This window comes from Urocitellus parryii, chromosome 11 (genome assembly GCF_045843805.1).
Source record: "Urocitellus parryii isolate mUroPar1 chromosome 11, mUroPar1.hap1, whole genome shotgun sequence".
NCBI classification, from domain to species: domain Eukaryota; kingdom Metazoa; phylum Chordata; class Mammalia; order Rodentia; family Sciuridae; genus Urocitellus; species Urocitellus parryii.
The window spans coordinates 11,330,144-11,352,863 of NC_135541.1; the positions used below are offsets into that span (position 1 = coordinate 11,330,144).

Sequence of the window (22,720 nt, forward strand, 5' to 3'; positions counted from 1 at the left end):
CTGGACGGCAGAGGACAGTGACAGGAAGCTGCTTGGGCAAGAGCCCACAGCCCCTCCAAGACCAGGATGAAGTGTCCAGGGATCCAGAGAGAGGCCGAGGGCCCTCCCATCCTGCAGTCCCCAAGCATGCCCACCACGGGCTGGACAGCCTGTACCCTGGCTCCCTGGCAGGGCAGGCTCTCCTGGGCTGACGGGGGAGGGACCCTCTGCAGGAGGCACACAGGAGTGGGAGTCAAGGGGCACAAGGCAGGTGGGTCTAGACGGAGACCTGGGTCATGAGATGCTGGTGACAAGGGAAGTGGGTCCAGACAGACACACGGAAGGGCCAGGGAAAGGGAGGGACAGAAGGAGCCATGGAGAGGGGAGGGGAGAGGTGCCCAGAGAGGAGCAGAGATGGAGAGAGGCAGAGCCCGAGGACAGGAAGACCAGGGCAGATGGACACACAGGGCTGCAGAAAGGGCAGGAGCAGGGAGGGAAGAGAGAAGGGAGGCCAGGAGGCCAGGGACCGAGGTGTGGTGTGGACAGAGACCACCAGAAGGCACGGCCGGAACCTCAGGAGAGGGGGCCCAGAGCAAAAGGGGCGGGGCCTCAGGGGCGCCTAGGACCGGGAACACAGTCCCGGCTCTGCAGTCCCAGCCCACCGGCTCCCAGCTGTGTGGCATCATCAGGTTGCCCATCCACAGAAGCAGTGACAGCAGAAGGTCCCTTTGTCCCCAGTGACAGTGGCAACCCGCCCAGAGGGGCTTCTCTCCATGCTCCCTGTAACCCCTCCTCCCATCCTCGATGCAGAGGTCCACCCAGGGTGGGGACCTTCTCCCAGGCTGCCGGGCCTGGGCCCCACATGCCCTGGCCTCCTGGTGGGGCGGTGGCTGGTCCTGGATCCCCGGGCGCCTGGGGTGGGAAGTTCCCGCCCTTTTGCCAAGTGTTTCCCTTTAGTTCCAGATGCCACCCTGACAGGTGCTTCCCATGATTAATGTCCCCAACCCTTGGCCTGGGACCAGCTCCTCCTCTCTAAGCCAGAGCTGGAGGGTGGGTGGGCGGCACAAGGGACAGAGCCTTCTAGAATCCCCCCCGGCCCCTCCCTCTTCCTGGGTCACCTCAGTTGACCATGGGTGACTTTCCCCAAGCCTCTGGCTTCCTGGCTGGGTGGCGTGGTAGTAATCCTGCTGTCACGGTCGCAGGCTGCATCTGCCCAGTGCCCAGGGCCCCTGGGAGCAAAGTAGAGAGGCTGCTGGGGCTTCTGGGAGCCCAGAGCCCTGACGGGAGTCACTAATGCCCATGGGGGACAACTTCCGCTGTCAGTGATCAGCAGGGGAGACTCACAGTTGTCACATCACACCGGAATGCCAACAGGCTTCAGCCACTTGAAAGAACTTTGCAGTGGCAGAGGAGGGGACCCCGGATCGCTGGAGCCAAGCTTCAGGGTCTTGGCTGGTTTAGACGATGGCTGTCCAAGTTGGGGACTAGGATTGGAGTTAGAATGGGTTGTGTTGAATTGGAATGTATTGTTTAAATTACTTTGCCCAGCTGTGTGACCTTGGGCCAGTGACTTGACCTCTCTGTGTGTCAGTTTCTTCATCTCTACTCTGTGGATGATGCAGTACCCACTTCCCAGGCTGGCTGTGAGGAGTTAATGGATGAGCCCTGCGCCAGCTCAGGGTCCCAGAGTGGGGTCGCGACGGGAGCTGGGGGTCCAGGTCGTAGCTGGGGAAGGTGCAGTGTCGGACGGGGAGGGGTGCTGGTCCCGGTTCCTTCCTCCACCCTGCCCAGCCCCTTTCCTGGATAATCACCCCCCACCCCCTCGCAGTCTGCAGGGCCCTGGAGAGAGGAGCCGCTATCTGCTCGCATCGCTCCCTGCCCAGGGCCTGAGAGGAGCCGTCGCTGAGCCGCGGGCCCGGCCTCCTGTTTGTTGGGCACGTGGTGCCCTGGGCACACTTGGGCTAATTTTGTAGCTGCCTTTATCAAGGGGGATTCGCAGGCGCTTTATCCTTGATAAGTGGATTAGCTGGTGAGCTAAACAAGAAGGTGCGGCCCGGGCCTGCTCCAGAGAAGATCTTTGTTTCCTGAAGAATGGAGCCTGCGTTCCGGGGCTCCCTGCTCCGTGCGGGGAGGCGGGCAGGGCCTGGGAGGAGCTGAGAGGCGTCTGCGCCTCTCTCCGGGGGCCTGGGGAGTCCCCTGTGCAGAGGGGCGGGCGGGCGGGACCTGGGAGAAGGGCCCTGGGTCCTGGGGGGGTGCTCTGGAGCCTCCTCCTCCGGGCTGCGCTGTCCCCTGGTCCTCTTGGGTCCTTCCTCTTCTCTCCACCCTCTTCTCCTTCCACCTTCCCTTCCTGTGACCCTCCCCTGACCCTCCCAGGCCCTCCCGCCAGGCCAGCCCCTGGCCTCTGCTCTGCTGGCCTGGACGGTCCAGTCAAACAGAACCGCACCAACGAGTTCATGGGTCCCCCAACGTGGCAGCAAGGGGCACGTCTGGTCAGAGGCCTGGAAGGTCCCTGAGCGTGTCCTTACTCTCGGTGATTTCTGGGGATGGCCTCTCTGGGGGCCACAGTCACCCCCTGATAAGAGTGGAGTGTGCTGCCCTCGGGGTCCGGGGTGGGGAGCCCCGCGAGGTGCAGGCGATATCACTCCTGGCCTCTGTGGAGCCGGGGGCAGGGAGGAGCCTGTGGCAGAGGGGCCCTGGGTCAGTTCATGCTCTCTCCAGGAAGTCCCGCCATGTTTAGCTGGCGACTGGGCGCGGCCTGGGATGACCAACAGGGTGTTGGGACTTGGGGAAGGAGGGTGACCGAGACATGGGTCTGGAGTCTGAGTGACCCTGGTCATTCGCAGAAACGGGAATGCGGGAATGCAGGGGTGCCCCTGGATCAGGGGTGGGCCTTAGAAGGTCAAGGCCGGGAGACCGTCGTCAGGATGCCCAGGGCGGAGAGCCAGAGACGGAGCAGGATGTGCAGGGAGAGAGGAGGGAGGGGGGGTGGGAGGACGCTTGGTCCCACTGCGCCCCACGGCGGGCCCAGAATGTGGGGCAGGGGACATCAACCTTTCTTTATTGCCTTTTATTTTGGACGAGAGTGACCAGATCCTGAGGCCCCTGCCCTGGGCTGCGGCAGGAATCTGGCTGGGGGCGGGGGGACCCAGGCTCTAAGAGAAAGAGAGGCAGGCGCTGCTCAGCGGTCCTCAGCTGGTCCTTAGCGGTGCCTGTCCCCGGCTCGAGCCTCCAGCTGAGTGTGGTTTTGCTATTTATTTACATGTAATTATGGCTATGAGCTGCAGATATTAACGCTGTCAAGAGCAATTTGCTCTGACATTTTTCACTTGCTCGGTGCCCCCGCCACTCTCGACGGGGCCCAGGGCTCTCCCAGCTCAGCCACCGCGCGCTCGGTGGCCCGGCCGGGAACCACCCAGCCGGCAAGGAGCGGCGTGGGGAGCTCACTGGGCTCCTCTGCAAACTCATTAAGCTTCGAAATTGAATTTGGTCCGGGCCAGGGCTGCCGGGGCCAGGGCTGCGGGGCCGGGGCTGGCCGTGCCGGCTCAGGGCCTCCTCGCTCTTCCTTCCTCAGAGAAAAGTGGGCAAGAGTGTGCTGGGCACAGGCCCGTGGCTGAGGCTGGTGAGGACAGTGGAGGGTCACTGTCAGGGGGTATGCGCGGCCATGGTGGCTCAAGCTCTCTGCACCCCGTTACCTGGTGGCTCTGCAGGAACACTGGGGGACCCTACCACCTTGGCACATGACGGAGATGGGCAGCTGTACCCACTTGGCCAGCAGACGTTCCCATGAGGCCAGTCGGGCCATTCGGTCACCCTAGAGGACGGCACCTCGGGGGCGGGAGAAGGTGCTGAGTGGGTCTGGCAGCTGCTCCTCATGGTACCGCGTTTCAGTGGATCCAAGACGCTGTGCTGCTGACTCCTCTCCATCTTCTCAGAAGGTGTCCCCGGGAGCCTTCACAAAGCCACCCTGCCACTTGGCCATCACTGGGCACAGCGGGTGCAAGGTGACTCCCAATTTCATCAGCCCCTGGGCCCCCTGCACATAGTAGGTGCTTAATCACCGGGGGCTCTGATGGTGTCGCGCCAGCTTCCCGACCCCGGGAGGAGGCTGAGGGGCGTCTCTCCCTGGAGCGGGCATCGGCCGACTGTCATGTGTCCCTAACGCGCTGTGACACGTGCCGGCTTGTCTGCTCGGGGCCTAACGAGGCCTCTCTGGCACCGTCCGTCTCCATCCGTCTCTGGCACTGATGGAGGGGGACCCCCGGGCCGGGGGGGGGGGCCCTCAGAGCTCAGGCCTCCCATCCTCCTCCAGAGTCAAGGAGGCCCCGTGCCTCCCCCGTCCTCCCCTCAGCTCGGCCAATTAGGCCCCTGACACCTGGAGCCGATGACAAACTGTTTCTGTCACTTGCTCTCTGTCTTTCATTAGGGCCGCTGAGGAGGGGGAGTGGGAAGGGAGAGGGGGAGATGGGATCTTTCATGCTTAGTAAGGCCAGATACATTAATTACAAAACGGCCATTTGCCGCGTGAAAGTGTGCTAATTAAATTTATGCAATCATTATCTTTAAATAGTCATATCTTTCCCAGGATCGGCCCCTTCCTTCCCCGGCCCGCGCAGCTCCCGGCAGCCCGTGTCGCTCTAATCCCCGGCCGGGGGCTGTTATCGCACCATCAGAGATGGTCTCTGAGTCCCCCAGCTCCGACCACTCCCAGCACCCTCCCTGGGACCCATCCTGGCACTGAGGCCAAGGGACCCGCCCAGGGTGGGTGCGGTCAAAAATCTCCATCTAGTTTTTCTAGATCCGTCTCGATGTTTCCAGATATTTAGAGAGTGCCATCCTGTCAATCACTGGGAATTTGTGTGTGTGTGTGTGTGAGAGAGAGAGAGAGAGAGGGAGGGAGAGCACTGTGGGGGTGGGTATCAGTGCTCCAGAGAGCAGGTGTGTGTAGGTATGTGTGCAGCAGCACCCAGGGCCAGAGGCACCTATACCCAGGCCGAGGATTGGAGCAATGAGGTTGAAAAGTTGCCTCTGGGTCAGGCTGCACCCAGTGAGGCTTCTGCTTGGCTTTCCAGCATCTCCGTCCACATCAGGAGGTTCTTACCAACCTCTTACCTAGATCTGTCCTGCTGCAATTTCACAAAGGGTGCCCTTCCCACCCCACCCTGCTTCCCCCTCTCACACAGAGCCCGCCTCGGGAGTCCTTCCTGTCTGGTGGGTTGAACTGCAGGGGGGTGAAGAGAGACCCTGATGGGGTGGAGAGTGGGGAGTCCCCACCAAGTCAGAGTGACAGCCAGTGACCTGGTGTTCACCCAAGGGCCTCTGCCCGGCCTGCACCTGTGCTTTCCAGGACACCTGCCCTCCACACGCGCATACACACGGATGCCGCCCTTACACACACACACAACAGACGCACCGTGGTGTGCACACTGGCATAAGCCTGAATGAATGAGCTGTTGGCAGTGAGAGGAGACCTTGGCGAGGTGCCTGGGACTGGGGGCCAGGGCTCAAGGGCCCCGGCCCACGCCTGCCCTCACCCCTGGGTCACCGAGGCCAGCCCCCCAGCCTCAGTTTCTCATCTGCAAAGTGGAGTCACAGAGTCGTCGAGCCCCAAGGGGAATGGTTTGCAAACTGTAAGGTGCTGTGCTCGGGCCCGAGAGCGGCGGGAGCAGCTTAGAAAGGCCTCCGCGGAAGCTGGGGGGTGACAAGGGAGAGGGGTGGGGACGGCGGCACTGGTCCTGGTCCCTGGCTGGCGGGGGCTGCTGTGTGAGGCCTGGGGGGGGGCGGAGGGGGTAGGGGTGGGGGCCATCAGGGATGGCGGGGAAGGGGGCGGGGGACAGGAAGACCTGCTGGAAATCTCGTTTGGAAGCTCCAAGTCAGCACCCGAAGCCCATTACTGCTGTCCACAGGGGGCGGGCAGGGGGCCAGATCCTCTTAGCAGAGAACTGCCAGGGAGAGGGGGAGGGGAGAGAGTGGCCGCTGCCCGGGTGGGTGATTTCTCGCTCCTACTAATCCCAGCGTGGAGCTGGGACAGGCAGGGGACCAGCGAAAGTGTGTGTGCGTGCGTGTGTGTGTGTGTGTATGTGTGTGTGTGTGTGTGCCCAAGATGTGTATCTGGGCATCCCTTGGCGGCTGCAGGACGGTGTGGAGGCACGTGTGTGGAGCGGTGGACGGGGTTGGAGGCTGCGTGGGCATGCATACTGGCCGGTGGGTGGTGGCCCTGCAGCCTGTGCGGGCGGCTCTCCCCGTGCCCAGTCCCTGCTGGCCTGACCCGGGTGCTGTGTGCTCCTGTGTGGTGTCCGTGGGTCTCTGTGTGTGTGTGTGCGTGTGTTGTCCCACGGTGTGGGGGAGTGATGATGACACCCCATTACAGTCACCTGGGGACCTTTGAAAAGTACCTGATGCCCCAGAACCCAGTGACTCCCAGCGGTTGAGGGGACCCGGGGGAGCAGTCCTGCCTGGCGCCTGCCCTCAGCTTGTGGAGTTGCTCCAGGCCTCAGGCAGCAGGCCAGTTGGGGCTGGGACACCTAGGTCCCCCCAGCCTGCCGATGGCTCTTGGCCCATGAAGACATTTTCGTGCAATTCAGACACCTTGCTTTCCTTTCCTGGCAAGCCGTGTCCTGACAATGGGAGCAGGCTGTCCCCAGATGTCCCCCCCTCGACACTCATGGAAGCTGAGGGGACGAGCGAGCAGGATGGGGCCCAGGGCTGGAGCTGAATCTGAGGCTCGGAGGAGAAGCCCTTGGCGAGCCGGGTCGGTGGGTGTCTCGCAGCCTCGCACAGGCCAGGGGACAGGAGGGAGTGACAGGAAGGCCCCGTGGGCCGCGGCAGGGCCTGCTTGCTGGGGACTCGGCCAGTCCTCCTCCCCTTTGAGCGGTGACCTCCAGGCTGCCTCGGGGTCTCGGGGGAGCACTGGGCTGTGTGCGTGTGCAAGTGAATCTGACGAGTTTCACCAAAGGTCGGTGTGCAAAAAGGTCCGTCGCACGGCCCCCCCGGGGCTGTGAGGAGAAGCTGTCTGAGCGTCGCTCACTCTGATCTGGTGTGTGCACCGGGCGGGCGGCGTGAGCTGCTCCGTGGGGTGTGCGTGAGGAGGGGTCTGTGGACTTCAGGCCTGGCTAGGTGGCGATGGGGAGGTGTCACAGATTCGCCATCAGGGCCCGTGCCTGCCCGTGCCACTTGCCTTCCAGGGACACACTCATGCAGGTGGGGTGTCGTGTCAGAGTGACCCCGGGCTCTGGGGGGTGGCAGACCTGTCCTGGGGGCCGAGCAATGCTCCTCCAGAAGGTGCCTCCTGTGAAGCCACAATGACAAAGAGGAGGTCCCCTTGGGGAGGGGTTGAGGGGAGCCAGCAGGGGAGGAGACAGCCGGGTTCCCTGGGGACAGACGGGTGCCAGGCCCCCTCTGGGGCACTCCCTGTGCACTTACTCATTTAGTCCTTTGCGTGACCCCACTGTAGAGACGGGAAGACTGAGGCTGAACCGGCGGGTTAAAGCAGTCACGGGGGAACCTGGCGGCTAGAGAAGCCCCCGGCCCAGCACCGACTGACCAAGGGCCCTCACGGGTCCCCCTCAGGGCCTCGGTGCCCCTCTAGCCGTGAGGAGGGGGCGCTCCCTGACCTGCAGCTGATCCCAGGGGTCCTTGGCCCGATCTGAGGCCCCTCCCCCTCCAGCTGTCAAGGGCCCGGCCCCCCAGGCTCAGGTCCCTGCGCCGCCTCCCCCCCTGCACCCTGCTGAGGCCCCCCTGCACCCACCCAGATCCTGCCACGGAGCCAGGACGGTGGCGATGGCCCTTCTAATTGCAGCCGCGCTCCCAAAGCCACGCTCGGTTATCACACAGGGTGCAGACCTCCAGCTCAGTCCCCGCGTCCCAGGCCCCGGGGCCAGCTCAGGAACGGAGGGAATTAATTACATTTTCCCATCCCCTTCTTTTAAAGTCGGGGAGCGCGCCCGCGCGTCCCGGGGGAGGGGGGTGAGCAGAGGCTGAGGAAGGGGGGTCCCCACCCCCGAAACCAGCCAGCCTCTCCCCAGCGGGCGGAAGGGAGGGTGAGGCTGGCCCCTTATTGATTTAGTCTGGTCCGGGCTGGGACTGATTTGGAGCAGAGGGAGGGGAAGGGGCTGGGGGGGGCAGGGGTGGGGGGAGGGAGAGGAAGGGACGGCTGTCAGTCAGCCTGACGGACAGCCCCGAGATCTGCCTTCAGATAAAACCTTACAGATGTGGAGGTCGGTATTGATTTTGAGTTAGTAACGGTAACGTACCAAGAAGTAATACATTAGCAAGAGCAAGGTCACCGGGAAGGAGGCAAACCCACCCGGGCAGAGACGCGGCATTCTTGAGGGGGTGGATTACCGCACCAGGCCAGGACTTCCTCAAGTTCAAAAGTTTGCAGGCCCCAGACCTCAGCCGGGCCCCTCACCGTGGGCAAAACGCTTCCCGATTCTGTGGGCAAAGAGGGACTCCCAGAGGTCCCTGGGCGAGCCCGAGGCTGGCAGAGGGCCACCTGGGCTGGCGGGGCTCTGAGCAGCTCAGCCCCCCCCCATGGGGAAAGAGCAGAGCTGGGCATCCAGGAGATGCACGCAAGTCCCTGCTCTGTAATTCCTGCTGCTTGACCTCAGGGGGTCTGTTTACAGCCCCTTGCCTCAGTTTCCCCGTCTGCAGAATGGGGGCAGTAATAGCCCATTTGCTTGGGGAGCCCTGGAAGTGACCAGGGTACGGCTGGGGCCTGGCTTTCTCGGCAGCACCCCTCCCTCCTCTCTACTCGGGCCCTGTCCCATTTGTTGGGAAGCAGCTCTGCCTGGAAACAGGGGGTTGGATGAAATGGAAGCCCTTTGATCCGCAGGCCTCCGGGGACTCTGGGAGAGACGGAGCCGATAGCTCGCCTCCCCCATTCACACCTACCCCAGATGTGGATTTGATTTGATGTTCCAGGGCAAATCCCATTGAGCAAATCCCATTACAGGAAAAGCTCCCTGGGCCCAAGCTGTTTCTGAGCCGCCTGTTAACGGCCAGGGTCCAAGGCCTTCTGAGCCACTGGGCACCACACAAGCCCCTCCTGACAAAGGGCTGCGGGACGCCTGGCAGCTGCCATGATTTTTCTTCTCAACGTTGACCTTCTTGCTATTTCTTATACCTGCTGGGTGTGTTCCCACCCCAGGGCCTTTGCACTTGCAGATGCCCCTGCCTGGAAAGCTCGCCTGCACATCTTCCATGGCTAGTCCTTTTCGGTCTTTCTGGATATTCCCTCATGGGTGTGTGTGTGTGTGGGGGGGTGTCTTCCTGGCTCCCCACAACCACCACATGCCCTTATTTGTCCTCCATAGCATTTAGCAGGAACAGAAATTAGGTTATTTATCCACACACTTGGTGGTTTTCAGTTTCCCTGGGTCGGGTGTGGAATCAGCATCGTCCATTGCTCTGTCCCCAGTGCCTGGCTCAGGGTCTGGCACATAGTAGGTGCTCACTGAATACACATGGATTCAACAGAGCTTTTCCCAGATCACGGTGTGGGCCGTGGGCGGTAGAGATGGTCAAACACGTTCGGTCCTGTCCTCAGAGAGCCCCGCCGCCTTATCTAGAGCTCGGCACACGGTGGCACCCTGAGAAATGTTTGTTGAATGAATAGATGGAGGAAGGAGGGGAGCGACACTTGGCGTTGCTGGGCTGTGCGTTACCAGGTTGGAGAGCGGGAGGAGTTGGGGCAGGCTGGCACAGGTCCCATCACGAGAAGCCTTTACGGGGAGGTTCTGGGGGCCACCGGTCACTCTTGAGGGGTGCGGTCCCTTTGGTGGCCGTTCTGTGCAGATCTCTGTCTTACAGATTGAGCACGGGGTCCAGGCACAGCTGCAGCCGGTTCCAAAGCAGCCTGGTCCTCCCGGTCCCCATTCCTCCTCCCCCAGGGGGAGGGAGCAGGCTCCATGTTTGTGTGGGGCAGGGAATGGAGGGGGAGGAATCATCCATTCCTTCCTTTCTCCTTCCTTCCTGCCTTCTTTTTCTTTTTTCTTTTTAATTTTTTTGGGGTGCAGGGATTGAACCCAGAGCCTTGTGCTTACTAAGCAAACGCTGTGCCACGGAGCTGCGTCTCCAACCCAAAACCAGGCTATGATCTCTCTCTCTCTCTCTAAATAGATATCTATGATGATTTCCCCTGGTGCTGGGGGTGGAAGCCAGGGCCTTGTGCGGGCAGAGCACCGGCTCCACTGCAGAGCTCGGCCTGCAGCCCTGGGTGGACCGTGAGGCCGCTCCAGGACCCTCCCCAGCTCCCTCTTGAGAACCCAGAGACACACAGTGGTTCCTGGACGCCTCGGTGGGATCCCCACAGCTACAGGAGATGAGGCCAGCCAGGCCACAGCTCAGCAGTGCCCTGGCCCTGGGCCTGGCCCTGAGAGTGGGGAGCCTGGGCGGGGAGCCTGGGCCTGGACAGCAGGCCTGCAGACCTGCTCTGAGATCTGGGGCAGCCCCGGCCTCTGCAGACCTCAGTCTTTTCTTCTGAGAGATGGGCATCTTGGCTCCGCCCCACTCTTGTCCATGGGGTTCTGGGTTGGGCAGGTAGCGTGGTGGTCAGTGGTCAGGAGGAGGGGAGGCAGGAAGGACGGCCACCAAGGAGGCAAAGCCTGTTCCATGCCAAGATCACTCCGTCCTCAGCTACCCTGGTGTCAGGGACATCGTCACCCTTTTCCCTGAGGATTACAGATGGTCACAGCAGTTGAGGGACACCCCCGAGGTTCCCACGGGAGGGATCCAGGCCTCTGCGGCCCGAGCAAATCCCGTGGCCATGCACGTACGGGGCAGGTGGGCTGTTCAGGAGGTGCCCGCAGCCTGCTGTCCCTGAGGAGGGTCTCCGGGAAGGCAGAGCACAGGGCTGTGCGTCTGGAGCCTCTGCTCTGAGCGGGGCTGGTGATAGCGGAACTGTCCCCACCTGGCGCCCTCCCTCCCCAAATGGGTGGCCGTGGCAGGAGGTCACTGGAGTCCTGGGCTCTGCAGACGGGACCCGTCTGTCCTCCCCTGGTTGGGTGGGGACGCTGCCCTCTCATTCCCCAGGGTCTGCTGTCCCCTGGGGCCACTCCTCAGCAGGTGACTCTGCTTAGCTTTCCTGGACCCCTGAGCTGGCGGGACGCCCTCCGTGGGCTCAGGGAGTTGTCTCAGTCCAGTCCCTCAGTGCTCCATGGCCCTGATGGCCCTTGTGTGTCACATCCCCAAGCCTGGACCTTTCCCTCCATTCCCCACCTGGGGCAGGCACCAGGACTCTGTCCTCTGAAGTCCCAGGGCTCTGAGGGCCGGGCCAGCTGTTAGTGGTGCCTGTTTGTTGAATGAATAAGTGACCTTCATCCCGACATCCCAACCCCAGCTCCTTGAAGCTCGGTTTCTACAGACAAGCCCCACAGGTCAGTCCCAGGGCCAGCACTGAGGGGACATCCCAGTTGCTGTCCCCGGGCCAAGTCGGGAGGTGGTGATGGTCACAGACATCAGGGAGCTGCCAGAGTCAAAACAGGGCCCCCAGGAAGCTACCTTAAGCACTGGCTGCTGGGCCACACACACCTGCTGAGGAGGAAGAGGGCGGGAGGTGCAAGGGCACGTTCAAGGGCAGCCTGGGTGGCTCAGCCAGACCTTGTCTCTAAATAAGGTAAAAAGAGCTGGGGCTGTGGCTCAGTGGTAGAGCCGAGCTTCAGTCCCCAGTCACCCTGCTCCCCCCCCCCAATAAGATACAATAAAAGCACCGGCCACATGCTGAGGAGGGGCAGGGCAGGAGGCAGGAAGGCCGGGAGTCCAGAGCCCAGCCAGCCTCTGCAGAGGTGGGTGAAGCTCGGCCAGTGTCCTGCTGCTCTGCAGGGATAGAGGTCGGCCTTCCTGGTCTGGGGGGAGGTGCCTGACGAGGGGGAGACCCCGCACCCCATGAGTTCATTCATTCACACACTCATTCCTGGCCCCTTGACAGCCAGGCCCGGGGTGACCCCTGAGCCAGGCCGTGGGGACAAGGAGGTGTGCCAGGGCCTGCCCTGCCCTAGGCTCTCTCAGGGGAAGGGGGACCCCTGGGCTGGGCCGTGGGCAGGAGAGCAGCAGAGACGGCAGCCCTGTCGCTCCCAAGGGGACACAGAGGCTGCAGGGACCTTGAGGGGTCTGCTCCAGCACAGGCCGCCCCGCGCCCACCAGGCCAGGCCCCGGCGCCCTCCGTCCTGGTGGGCGGTCCCGGGCACTGACGTCTCTCGGCAGGTGATGAGCATCCTGAGCAGCCCCAGTGCCGTGCCCCCGCAGCCTCAGGCCGACTTCTCCATCTCCCCGCTGCACGGCGGCCTGGACTCAGCCTCCTCCATCTCGGGCAGCTGCAGCCAGAGGGCCGACGCCATCAAGCCTGGAGACAGCCTGCCCACCTCCCAGTCCTACTGCCCGCCCACCTACAGCACCACCGGCTACGGCGTGGACCCCGTGGCCGGCTACCAGTACGGCCAGTACGGCCAGAGTGAGTGTCCCCGGGCCCCTGGGTGGGGGGGCACCTCGCAGATGGGCAGACCAGGTCCAGAAGGGACGCAGAGTCGGCCTCCACGAAGGAGCCGAGCCTCAAGTCCAGTTGTCTCCTGCCCGGGCCCCGGTGCGACTCCTCCAGGACACAGCCCCGAGCGCTCCGTGGCGTTAGCAGAGAAGAGAGAGCGGAATGACCTTTCCTGGCGTATTTTATTGAACCTGATCTGAAAGATGATCACGTCAACATGCAATGCACATAAAATCATCATTTTTAAGAGATTTTTAAGTTGTAGACAGACACAATAGCTTTATTTTAGTTATTTATTTATTCCTTTTTCTGTGGTGCTGAGGATGGGACCCAGGGCCTCACGTGCGCCAGGCAAGCACCCCCACGGAGCCCCAGCCCCAGCCCCAAACGGTTATTAATTTTGGGTTTTGCATTGTGTCTTCCATGCTGGGCTTTGATATCTGCTGAGTGTTTCACCTGATGGCACTGTGTTTTGTCTCATTTCATTTCGTTTTGTTTTTCCATTTTAATTCAGACACTAAACTTGCATGAGAAGCACAGCCCAGGGCTGGGGACAGCTCGGGAGCAGGGTGCCGTCTGGCACCCGAAGCCCTGGGTTCGCTCCCCACGACGGCAAAAGAACAGAAATGCTCTCTCCATATTGAAATTTCATAAAGTCTACAGTTGGGAAGTAGATTCACACACTCAGGTGGCTCAGAGAGACTGACAAGTTTCCCAGCCATGAAATGACTCAGTGGACGACGGGTTTTCAAATCTAGATGAGATAAAAACTAAATAAACCTCTGAATTCGGCTCCCTGGCTGCGCTCGCCAATATTCGAGTGCTCAGTAGCCAGCGTGTGGCTCGTGGTGGCCAGCTTGGTGGCACAGTGTGAGGCCCTGCCCCGTGCTGTCCCCAGGCTGGGGCAGCTGTGTGTGAATCTCTGGCATCCAGCCCGACCCCTCAGCCTCAGTGTCCCCAGCTGCCTGCTGTCCCCTGCCCGCCCCCGATGCCATCCTCTTGGAACCCATCTGCAGACAGGGGACAGGAGACTCTCAGACCAAAGGCTGGGGAGGGCGGACCTGGCCACGGCCTCTGGCTGCCCGATGGGGCCCGAGGCAGGGCAGGCCCAGACGGGACAGGGGTCAGAGGTCACCGGGCCCCCTCCTGCCCTACCTCCTGGCCAGGGCCTCACCTGCTGGTGTCAAACTAATCAGCAGGCGAAGGGAGGGGGTGAGGCCCCCGACCCCGGGGCGCCCTCTCCACCCGCCCGGCCTGCGTGCCGCTTCCTGCCCCCTCCTCTCCTGTGGCCCTGCCCGTGGGTGAGCCCGCTCCTGTGCACACATATATCTGGGTGAGTGTGGCGGTGGCACCACGAGTGACCCAGTTCAGGCTTGTGTGTCCTAGTATGTTGGCATCTGCGTAGAGCGGGTGAGTTGTGTGTCCGCGTGTCAGGCGCGGTGAGCACGTGGGGGAACGCGGGCGGGCGACTCCACACACACCTGCTGAGGAAGGGCGTCGTGTGCGCACGGTGCACCTGTGGGTCTGTGTGCACGGACACGCGTGTGTACCCATGCGTGGGCGCCTCGGTGGCAGTCACGCACGCCCATGTTTCCAATGTGCCTTCAGGTGTGTGCGTGGGGTCGCTCGAGTCCTCGCGTGCACGTGTGCTTGGTGTGCGTGTGCTCGAGTCACCGCGTGGTCCTGCAGAAGGAGCAGCGTGTGCAGGTGTGCCTACGTGTGTGCCGCTGTTCCTTCAGGTGGGAGCACGTGTTTGAATCTGTGGGGGGGGGACGTGTGTGGCGTGTCTGTGTGTGACCGTGCGAATGTGTGTGCATGGGAGCACGTGTGTGTGCTCAGGAGCAGGGTGCACTCGTGTGCGCGGGGAGTGCTCCCAGAGGGGCCCTGGCGACCCGCTGACCCAGCGCATGTCCCTGCACGGAGCGGGACACATGCTCTTGATCAAGAGCCGGCCCGGGGCAGGCGTTAGTCACACCCGGAGCCCGTGCCCTGCTCCAGGGCGCCTGCCCAGCTCGGAAATAGAATTAACCCCGGAGTCAGCGCGGGGGGAGCGGGGGAGGGGATCAAAAGGGAAGGGGCCCGGGAGGCGAGAGGAGCCCTGTCCCTTCTCTCCCCTCCTCTCCCCCTTCCTCCTCCTGCCCCTCCAACTCCAGTTCCCCGATGGGTCCTCCAGGGAGAGCTGGAGCTCCTCTTGGGCCACCCTCCCCAGCCCCACCGCCGCTGCCCGCTGGCGTGGGCTCTTGACGCCTGCAGCCTCAGTCCTCCCACCTGTGAAAGGGGCTGGGACGAGGCTCCGCTGCCTTCCAGTTTCCCATGGGGCCTTCTCCCTGGCCCTTGGCTTCCTGGGCAGACCCCCTTCTCCACTCTAACCTGCCCCAGGTCCACAGGCCACTGGACACCCTGCGGCTGGGCTCTCGGTGTGTGTCAAGAGTCACGCATTCTGAGCTTGCCACGTGTGCCCAGGGTCACCTGTGACCGTTCACACCTGCCTGGCGTGAGTCCAGTCCAGGGGACACCGGATGAAACCCATGTTCCTTGTTCATGTACTTCTCAAATCGATTTGTCTCCAACTTACAGTTTTAAAAATGAGGATCAGAGAGGCCAGGTAGCTTTCCCAAGGTCCCACAGCAGGAGAACGGAGGATTCAGGGTCTCCTGACTTCAGCCACCCTAAGCCATAAGCTGGTGTGAGACGCTCAGTTACCGACACCTACTAGGCCTTCCTGTGCACGATTTGTGTTCACAGCTTCACACACACCCACAGATGCACACTGAGGTCCACTGAGATCCGAGTGCATCACCAGCATGTGAGTCCGCTGATTCAAGGTAGAAACAGCAGGTTGTGTGGGAAGGAAGGGACTGACTGTTTATTGAGCATCTACTGTGGCCTGCCCTCCATCCCCACGGCCACCCTGGGCAGCACGTGGTGATTCCCTTGCACAGGTGAGGAAACAGCATCCCAGAGAGGTTCTCTGCCTGAGGTCACCAGGGGTAGCTATCGGCGTGTGCTCCCTCTCTGGAGGGCCACCGCAGGTGTGTGTGGACCCCACGTGGCCAAACCCCCATGCAGCCGAGTCCTCTCGAAGCCTCCCACCTTCCTGGGACACGGTCACACCTTCCTCTCTTGTCGGGCCATTGTCCGTCCATCTATCTGTCCCTCCCTGTCCCCGGAGGGAGTGGGGCAGGGGCCGGAGATGGGGCGCGCGGCAGATTGATCTGGCCCCGGTGTTCCCAGAGGCCGGGGCTGAGCTAATGATGCACTGATAGAGCTCAGGAGTGTGGAGAGGATTTTAATCGATCTGACAAGTCTAATAAGAACTTGTGTCTGGACGGGTCCTCCTCTGGGGCCGCGGCTGACGCAGCGCTGACGGCTGGTGTCTGTTTACGCGTTGGCATTGCGGCCACCCTCCTGCCAACGCCTGATTAATCTAATTTGAGACGTTTAGAGCCCAGGCGCGGCGTGGGGCAGGGGAAGGGAGCCATGGAGAGACAGAGGGACAGGGAGGGCCTGGCAGAGGCCCTAACGAGGAATGTCACAGCCCTGCCCTCATCGGCCCCGCCTCCACCCTGGAGAGGCAGGCACGCGGGGTGCCCTTGGAGTTGGCTGGGTCGCCAGTGTGGCTTCCTGATGGCCCCTCGGCCACCTTGACAGGGCAGGACCTGGGCAAGCTCCTACTGTGTGCTGGGCCACGGGCCGGTGGCTCAGAGAAGTGGAGGAGGAGGCAGAGTGGCTAGAGGTACACCAGGGACCATTCAGGCTCCTCCATGTCACATGCTGTGTGTGACTCTGGGCCATCACTGTGCCTGGGTCCTCATTCACCGAATGGGGCCGTCACTCCTAAGGCACAGGGGCTGCTGGGAGCATTGAACGGGGCCAGGCCGCAGCTCAGCGCAGAGCACTGACCGGGAGCAGGAAGCCGGGGCTCCATCCTCGGCACCAAAAAAAGAAAGATTGAACGGGGTCCTGTCCACCTCGTGCGTGTGGAACACGGGGAGCAGGAGCAGCGTCTGTGATGGGGGAGAGGCCACCTGACTTGGCCGAGTGACCTTGGACATGTCACTGGCTTTGCCTGGGGAAGGAGTGGACCCACGTGAGTCTCGGATGGAGAGGGCCCCCCACGCTCTTCCCCGGTCATTCTGCAGGGGCCGCTGGGGACGCTGTGGGGTTTGGGGAGGGGGCCTTGGGCTGCCTGGGTCTGCAGCCTGGCTTCCCGACTTGGGAGCTGTGTGACATTGCAAGTTGGTCCCAGGACGTCAGCTCCATGCTGTGGAAGGGGCTCTTCACCCAGCCGCCTCAAAGAGCCTGGGTGACAATTCAGTGACCCAAGAGCTCGCGGTGCTGTGAGCGGGTCCACAGGGCCGAGCTCTGGGCACTGCCAGCTCTTCCTCCTGCCCGTCCTCTCACCCCGCTGAGACCGCGTCCTCCTGGGGGGGCACCCAGCTAGGGGAGCGGCGTGGCCAGAGCCGGGGGTCTCTGCAGGCCAGGCCCGGTGTACCACCCACCCCCAGAGCAGGGCAGGGGCAGGTCCAGGGCAGGCAGCAGGCCACAGCCCCCTCTGCTCCAGGCCCCGGGAGGTGGGCTGCCCCTGGGGACTCCAGGAGGTGGGCTGCCCCTGGGGCTCCTCAGACCCTGGAGGGGCCTACCCTCCTACCACCCACCTGGAGCCTGGCAGCTCAGGGCACAGGCCAGACACTCCCAGGGACTCGGGGGTCTTGGTACATCCTTCAGGAACCCGGGGGCCTTGGCCCAGGCCTTCTGTGCCCAGCATCCAGAAGAGCGTCATGTCGTGTGACCCTCCTCACAGCAGCCTAGAGCTGGCTGGAGTCTGCTCTCCCCATTTAGAGACGGGACACAGGCCCAGAGAGGAAGAGGGATTTGCACCAGGTACAGTGGCCCACACCTGTCATCCCAGCAGCTCGGGAGGCTGAGGCAGGAGGATCACAAGTTCAAAGCCAGCCTCAGCCACAGTGAAGCCTTAAGCAACTCAGGGAGACCCTGTCTCCAAATAAAATGCAAAACAGGGTTGGGGGTGGGGCCCGGTGGCCGAGTGCCCCTGAGTCAATCCTGGTACCAAAGAACAGTGATTTGCCCAAAGCCACATGAGCAGGAGGTGGCCGCCTCTTTGTCGCCACTTTCCTTTCTGACCCTTTCAAAGGTCACATTTGCTCACCAAGTCCCAGTCTCAGGTCCTACCACACTGAGCCAGCGATGGCCGAGCTCACGGCCTGAGGGGGGAGGCCCAGCTGACCACACCTGTGTGTGTCCTTCAGCCTTCGGTGGACTCTGCAGCCTCCGTGGGGTAATAAATAGCCCCATTTTACAGACAAGGACACCGAGGCTCAGGTGGCAGGTTCTGGACTCGAACCTGGGTCACTGGAACCACAAGGTGATCCAGCCCCCAGCAGCTACTGTCCAGGAGGCCCCTGCCCTCCCACTCAGCCCGTGTCCATCACCTGCCCCCCACCTGCTCTAGGCAGCAGGCTCCCACAGTGGGAAACGTAGTAGTGACCCCTGGGGTGGGGGCTGGAGTGGGTGTTGGGCCGGGCCTTGGACGCTAGTCCCCTAGTGAGGTGCCCCGAGGTCCCAGGGGATTGCAGGGCAGCATCTCTGGGTCCCAGGAGGCCTCCGCCCCCTGCCTGGGAGCTCTCAGGTCAGGCCTGATTTCTGCTCTGGCCTTACTGAGGGTAGCCAGAGCCGTCGTAGGAGTAGGCCACTGATCACAGCTGCACCCAGACACAGGTAGACACGTGCACCTGGCTCAGGTGCAACTCACGGCACATAGCACCTGCACAATCCCAGCCATTTCCTCTGTCATCTACTCCCAAAGGTGTGCCTGACTCACGTGTGTGGGCGTGAACACGCACGCAGCCTCATTCTTGCTTCAAGGAGATTCTTGTTTCTGTTCACAGGGTCCACACACACGAGTGCGCACCACTCACTCACTCACACACGCACACACATCCTCAGAGGCTCGTCCATCTCCTCTGCATGACCAGAGGCTGCAGGCTCGGCTCCCTGCACCCCGGGGGCCCTGGCTCCTCCTCCTGTCGGACCCCTCAGCTCCCCCACGAGGCTGCCTTGGTGTTTGTGTGAGGTCCTGCCTGGCTTCACCCATGAGCTGGGCTAGGGTCCAGAGCAGGCATTGCTACCTGGACTCAAGGGACTCCCTGGTCATCCCCCGCAGCTGGGGTGTGCAGAGGGCTGGTGGGAAGAGGCAATTATTCTCCCCTCGACACTGTGGATCCCCTCCATATTCTGTCCCTACAGAACCCACCAGAAAGCTATAAACATTAAATGTTAGGTGACTGTGTGCCGAGTGCAGGGGAGGAGGTGAGAGAAGAGCTTCAGGAAGAGGGGGATGGAGGGAGGGAGGGGGAGGAGGGAGAGAAGGCCAGGATGGACGGATAGATGGCCAAAGGGTGGATGGATGGATGGATGGATGGATGGATGGATGGATGGATGGAGTAAATGGAAGATAGACCAAAAGAACCTCAATTTCTAGGAGTTTCTCTCTCTTTTTCCAGCTGCTGTTGATTACCTGGCCAAAAACGTGAGCCTGTCCACGCAGCGTCGCATGAAGCTCGGGGAGCACTCCGCGGTGCTGGGACTCCTGCCGGTGGAGACTGGCCAGGCCTACTAGGCTCCTGGGGCGACTTGCCCCAGCCCGAGGCCCAGCCCACCCCCTCCTGACCCCTGAGCCTCCGCCTCCGTCCCCCTCATCCCCCTGGGGCCACGGGAGACCAGGAAGGGAGCCCGTCCCCTGCTCATCAGCAGCCCTCCCGTCAGTCACCTGTGGTTGGGGACCCTCCATGGCCCCTTGGAGTCCCTCCCAGAAGGGTTGAGGCCACCCTGCAACGTCCCCTGCTCAGATCTGCCGTGACCTCCAGAACCCAGGGTGGAGACTGAGGCCCGTTCCGAACAGGGCACCTCGGCCCCGGAGCGGGACGGAGCCTGCGATGCCACCCTGTGGGCTGCGTTCTGCAGCGGGGTGCCCTGGCCAGAGGGCAGGGGAAGCTCGGGTGACCCCGTCAGCTACCAGTGCTGGGAACCCCCCCCCCCCCGCCACGGCGGATCTTTGGCTCAGCACCAGAACCACAGCTCTCTCCTCCTCAGGACACGGGGGCTCCAGCAGAGGGGACCCCGGGGTCTCCCCAAGGGAGTCAGCGGGTGACGGTCTCGACTTCACCCAGGACGTTGGAGGACTTCAGCACCCTCCCCACACAGCCCTGCTGAGGAGACCGGGGACAGGGCAGAGGCTCGACCAGGGCCGGGGCTGTGGGGCGGCAGGCTGGTCACACTGCAGGCCACATCTGCTGGCCCAGAGCGCCAGCACCCACCTCAGGCTCCAGGAGGCAGAGGCTCTTCAACCGAAGCCCAGTTCCAGCCGCGTCCACCCCGGGGGCGGTCTGCGAAGCTGCTCAGCTCCCTCCTCAGTGGGGTCGGATGGGACACAGAGGGGACAGTCACCAGCAAAGAGGTGCAAGGTGGGCCCGGAAGGGACTTTCCTGACCAAAATCCTTTCCCTGGAGGGCGGCCAGCCAGGGAGGCCAGACGCTCCAGCCCTTGGCCTCACGTCCACCTCCCTGGAGTCAGGATCCCCACGAAGGCTCCTCAGAGACGGGAGCCCACCCTGCACCCTGCTGCAGGAAAGGCCGCCATCTTCCCGCCGCGGGCCCCGGATGGGCCGAGGCGCAGGGCTTCCGCCAGAGCTTCGGAGGAGGGTCTTGGACTGGGCAGGGGTGGCCTGCCCTCCAGATCAGCCTGCCAAGTCCCCTTGGCGTTTTGGTCCCACCCATCTTTCAGCGCTGACTCGCTCTGGGCCAAGAGGCCTCTGTCTCCTGATGGGGTCCAGCTGACCTGGGTGCATGTTGGCCATTTCCAAACCCTGGGCCTGGGCAGAGGAAGACGCAGAAGGTTCTAGAAAAGAGGAGAAAAGACTCCTTCCTGCCTTCAGCACTCCAGCGGCTTCCTCCAGCTCTGCTCTCCCAAGAGCCGGGGCCTCGGCTTCACGCCCTGCCCCTCCTCCCCGGGCGCTTCCCACCTCCACCTTCATGGAAACGGTCCACCGTCCCCCTCACCCCCTCATACACTCCGCTCAGCTCACCTGCACCAGTGCGGCCGGCTACAGGACACTTGTGATGGGGGACACGGCAAGGAATCCACAAACACTGGACCCTGTTGCTTGTCCCCACCTGGGCACGCGAGGCCACCTGTCTGCTCCGTCCAGGCCTCTTGCCCTCAGCCCACGAGACATTCCTAGAGGGAAGGGATGCTGCTTTGGGAGCTCACCTGAGGTCCTTCCTCCTGGAGGGCCAAATGGACAAGAAGCTAGGACACTCGTCCACATGGACATCACCTGTGGGACCATGCTCACCTGTTTCTCTTCGTGAGAACTGATCACACCAAGCCAGTCCTGAGCCCTGACCAGGATGGCTTGTACCCTGCGGTTCAGAGCGACCAATTGATAACTGAGGACAAATGGGCTCTTTGGTGGCGGTGGGCACCCGGACAGCAGTGGCCCGTCAGGTTCAGCCAACTGGAGCATCCACTCCAAGAGACTTTGGGTGCTTCAAGCTCTGGACAAAAGGGAAGATCTTGTTGTCCCTTGGAAGCGCAGTCCACGCTGTTGTAGCTGTCACAGCCAGAAGGCCACTCAGAAGACCAACACCATCTTTGTCCACATTCCTTAATGGCCAGTCCTTCCCTGGAGGCCCGGCTCAGGACCCGTCTGAGTCCCTTCACAGCCTGTGTGACTCAGGAGCAGGGCTCTCGGGCAGGTGACATCAAAACTTTCCAGCCCAGCACCAATAGTGACATTCCCATGCTAGGACCAATCCCAATGATCTGCCCCCACCGTGAAACAAAACCAAGACCTGCTTGGGAGTCAACCCAGCGGTTTGTCATTACAGTGTCCAACACCTCGGACTCCTCCCAAGCCACCGTCTCGGGAGACAATGGTACTCACTGGTTTTCCAGGGGACCCTTAACCCCCAGCCGATATTCCCTAAAACCCCGTGTATCTGTGGTCTCGCCAACTCCGTCTATAAAACTGGACCTTGCGTTGGCAGCTTGCAGCTTCACTGAGAAAGTGATATTGGTTGGACGAGAGGCTCGAAGCTTCAATCCCTGGGGGTTGACCACAGCCTAGAAAAAGGCCTTGAAGTCCAGTGGCCAGGCCAGCCCAGAAACAACCCCACCCGTCCCTGTAAATAGAGTCCCTAGCAAGAGAAGAGATGTCTCCTCCAACTGTCCCAAGTAGCTACTGGTCCTACCTATGGGGGCTCCTCTCCTGAGCCCACTGGATATTAGTTGGAAACGTGGTGACGTGCTGTTTGTTTATAGGAAGTTGACTTTTTATATATGAATATATATACTAAAAAAAAAAAAAAAAGGAAAGAAAACCCCCACAGTGTGTGTCGTGCTAGTGCCAGGGACCATCTGTAGGGATATATCTGCCTATCGTGTGTTCCAGATGATGTATGCATTCCGGGCTCTGTTGAGTTCCTTCACTCTGTTGCTTTGTTTTTTTTCACTTGGTCTTTCTCTCTTGCTATGAAAAAAAAAAAAGTGACGTGTAAGACCCGAGGTATGCTCTTCTACTCTTATTTTTTACTTGATTCACTTTTGATGCTCTTTTGCCAGAGGAACTGAAAGAGCAGAGGAAGCCGAGAAATAGGGGAAAAAGGTAAAGGGAGAGAAGAGTGCAGACAGAGGTGGGTTGGCCCGACGTCGGGCGGAGGTCAGAGGTCCCACCTGACCGTGGCCAGAGAACAGGACAGGTCCTGGACTTGGAGCAGGCCACCAGCAACCCAGGGTGGTCTCAGATGGAGCTGGTGAAACATTGTGGGGTTGGGATCTTGGACCTCAACCCAGAACTGCATGTTGGCCAGCTAAAATCTTTCTCTGGATCTTGTCTCGGGCTGGTGTTCTCCTCAAGCTCCTGAACGTGTCTTTCCATCTTGGATGCTGTCAGGGTACACAGGTCTTCTCTCCTCCCCTCCTGCAGAAGCATCAAGCCAAGACCAAATGGGCGCACTCCAGCCGCCACCTTGAATGCTCCAAGACACCTGTGTACTGGAGGCTTCTTGTGTCAACTTGGACATGGCCAACCCCCCTGACCTGGGGAATTGCCACATCACACTCCAGATCATTCCTCCTTCCTTGTAACGGCAGCACCCTGGCTCCCGTGTCTGACTCTCAACAGTTTTCCTCCACATGGAAGAGTGTGTGCGTGGAGAGGGTGTGCGTGGGTGTGTGCGTGCGCGT

At 61.7% G+C, this 22,720-nt stretch overlaps 1 protein-coding gene across 2 annotated transcripts in view; it reads left to right on the forward strand.

The window, feature by feature from the left end:
• Pax7 (paired box 7) overlaps positions 1-21,774 on the forward strand; it is an 89,005-nt gene extending 67,231 nt beyond the window's left edge. For both annotated transcript variants that reach the window (XM_026400815.2, XM_026400818.2), the window contains exons 8-9: positions 12,178-12,424; positions 18,979-21,774. In XM_026400815.2, the coding sequence (XP_026256600.2) occupies positions 12,178-12,424; positions 18,979-19,094 (363 nt within the window). In that variant the 3' untranslated portion in view covers positions 19,095-21,774. The remainder of the gene's footprint in view (positions 1-12,177; positions 12,425-18,978) is intronic.
• The last annotated feature ends 946 nt before the right edge of the window (positions 21,775-22,720 follow it).